Source organism: Antrostomus carolinensis, unplaced genomic scaffold (assembly GCF_000700745.2).
Source record: "Antrostomus carolinensis isolate BGI_N321 unplaced genomic scaffold, ASM70074v2 C13455060, whole genome shotgun sequence".
In the NCBI taxonomy this organism is placed as follows: domain Eukaryota; kingdom Metazoa; phylum Chordata; class Aves; order Caprimulgiformes; family Caprimulgidae; genus Antrostomus; species Antrostomus carolinensis.
Window position 1 is genome coordinate 1 of NW_010355667.1, and position 2,030 is coordinate 2,030.

General features: G+C 44.4%; 1 protein-coding gene across 1 annotated transcript; it reads right to left on the reverse strand.

Moving 5' to 3' along the window:
* Positions 1 to 186: 186 nt before the first annotated feature.
* Positions 187 to 1,738, reverse strand: LOC104531670 (E3 ubiquitin-protein ligase UBR4-like; the record flags this gene model as incomplete). Its single annotated transcript, XM_010176629.1, has 3 exons — positions 187 to 405; positions 932 to 1,031; positions 1,565 to 1,738. Coding segments are annotated over 3 exons (493 nt in total), but the record flags the coding sequence as incomplete, so codon positions are not given.
* Positions 1,739 to 2,030: the final 292 nt, after the last annotated feature.

Sequence of the window (2,030 nt, forward strand, 5' to 3'; positions counted from 1 at the left end):
TGCCCAACCCATTTCCCAGCCTGCTATTAGCAACCATATTTACTCTCCAAGCAGCACCAGGCAAACCACGGGCTTGAGCTCCGCAATATTTGTCAATAAATCATTTTACACAATTCCTTGAGTGGCAGTTTTATCAAGACAGAAATAAAAGATCACTAGTCTGTCATCAGTGCAAACAGACATTACCGTCATCCCCAGAGTGCCCAAGGCCTTCTGTCTCATCGCCATGGCCATACGCTTCTTCTCTGCACGTGTCTCCTTCCGGGCAGCGTCGATCTTCTTATTCACCTCTGGATGTTCCCTTAGTGCCTCCAGAAGATTCTCTGCTAACGTCCCAATCCCTTCATCACTAGACACCTGCTCCAGTTTATGCAGGTTGGTAATCGAGTCTGTACCTATTAGCACCTAACAGGGATCGAAACACAGCATTTTCTTCAGAAAAAGGGTGCACATGACAGTAACTGCTCCCCCTAATCCCACCCAAGCCAGCTGAGCAGAAGCACTGATCTGCAACAATCTTTCCCAAGCATCTTTCTTCTTCGATGCTCCTACATTATGGATGCTGGACCCTAAAACTGTGGACAAGACTGGGGTAATCTGCCTCTACACTGGATGTTGGACAATGAGAATTCTTAAAAAAGTGATCAGGCCCTGTCAATACTATACAGTTCATAGTCCTAAATTACCTTCTCTTCACATTGGTGTGTAAATCTCACACCACACAGAATGTGAGAAGGTATTGAAGTTAAAATCTCTGCCCTCCAGACTTTTCCAGACAGGTAGATGATACCTGAAGCTGGTGTGTCTCTCCAAGCCCAACAAAAAACAGTAGAGAATCAACTACTACAGAAATAATTGCTTAGCTAAGGCCACAAAAAGCAGGGTAACAAGCCAGCCATGTCCTACTTGGCTTTCAGAACAGCCTCCTTACCTGTGTGGCAGGGTGCTGTGTGGCAAGTCCTCGGAGCAGGCGCAGGATAAAAGGAAGTGCAGGTCGAGATAAGAATTTCTTCCATATGTCTGCATCCAAACTGCACAGAAAACAAGAAGCAGCAGCTGAAGGGCAGTCACCCATTCTGAAAAGGCACTTGGCAGACAGCCAGCAGCACAGCTTGCAGAGCAAAGGCTACAGGCAAGACAAGCACCCTTCCCCCTGTGACCCTCCTCCATTAATTAATGAAGTGACATTCACACTCCCATTTCCACCTTGTGCACACTAATAGCCACAGTGTTAACCCTCAGCCTTGGGCTGTGTTTTATGTTCATGAGCTGGCCATCAATAGCAAAAACTCTTAATTATTACAGTGCAATAGGTAGGGAACGGGCAGGAAACACAAGCATTGTGGTAGCCAAGAAATCAGCTCGGATGAGTATCAAATGGGAAGATGACAAGGCTTTTCAGCCCATCTCTGTAGCAGCACTGCCTCACCAGGCCCTCTGCATCACAGATGTACCAAAGCAAAACAATGTGGACTTGTTAATGGCTTTCTTGGAAGACTGTTATGATGATAAAATGAGAGAAGGATGTCCAGAATTATCAAATACATTAAGTAGTGACTCTTACTTCTTTGCACTGGGAATGTGCTTTTTCATGTAGTCAAGGGCATTCTGTGTAATTCCCTTCTGAAGGATGAGATCTTTCAGCTGATGGCCGTTGCTGTTGTTCTTTATTCCCGCTGCTATTTTACAGAAACAGTCGAGGAAAACTTTATCATCTCCACTGTGCTCCTCATCATACCTGGACACAGAGAAGAAAAGGTAACTTGGAGGCTCTCCAAAAAGCTCTGCCTGTAATTCTCATTATATTATCACTGAATGCACGTACTTACTCCAGCTCAGAGACTCAGAAAAGCTACTCAGATCCTTGTCATCTCAGAATATACTTTAAAGCCCTATTTCTCGAGCTACACGCTCATGTATTTCTTTTAAAAATGGCTTAGAAGTGAAATAGGAAATTAAAGCTTATGCACTAGGAACCTCTGAAGCTTTGCATTACACTGAAGTAAGCATCGATGAGGAGAAAAAAAAAA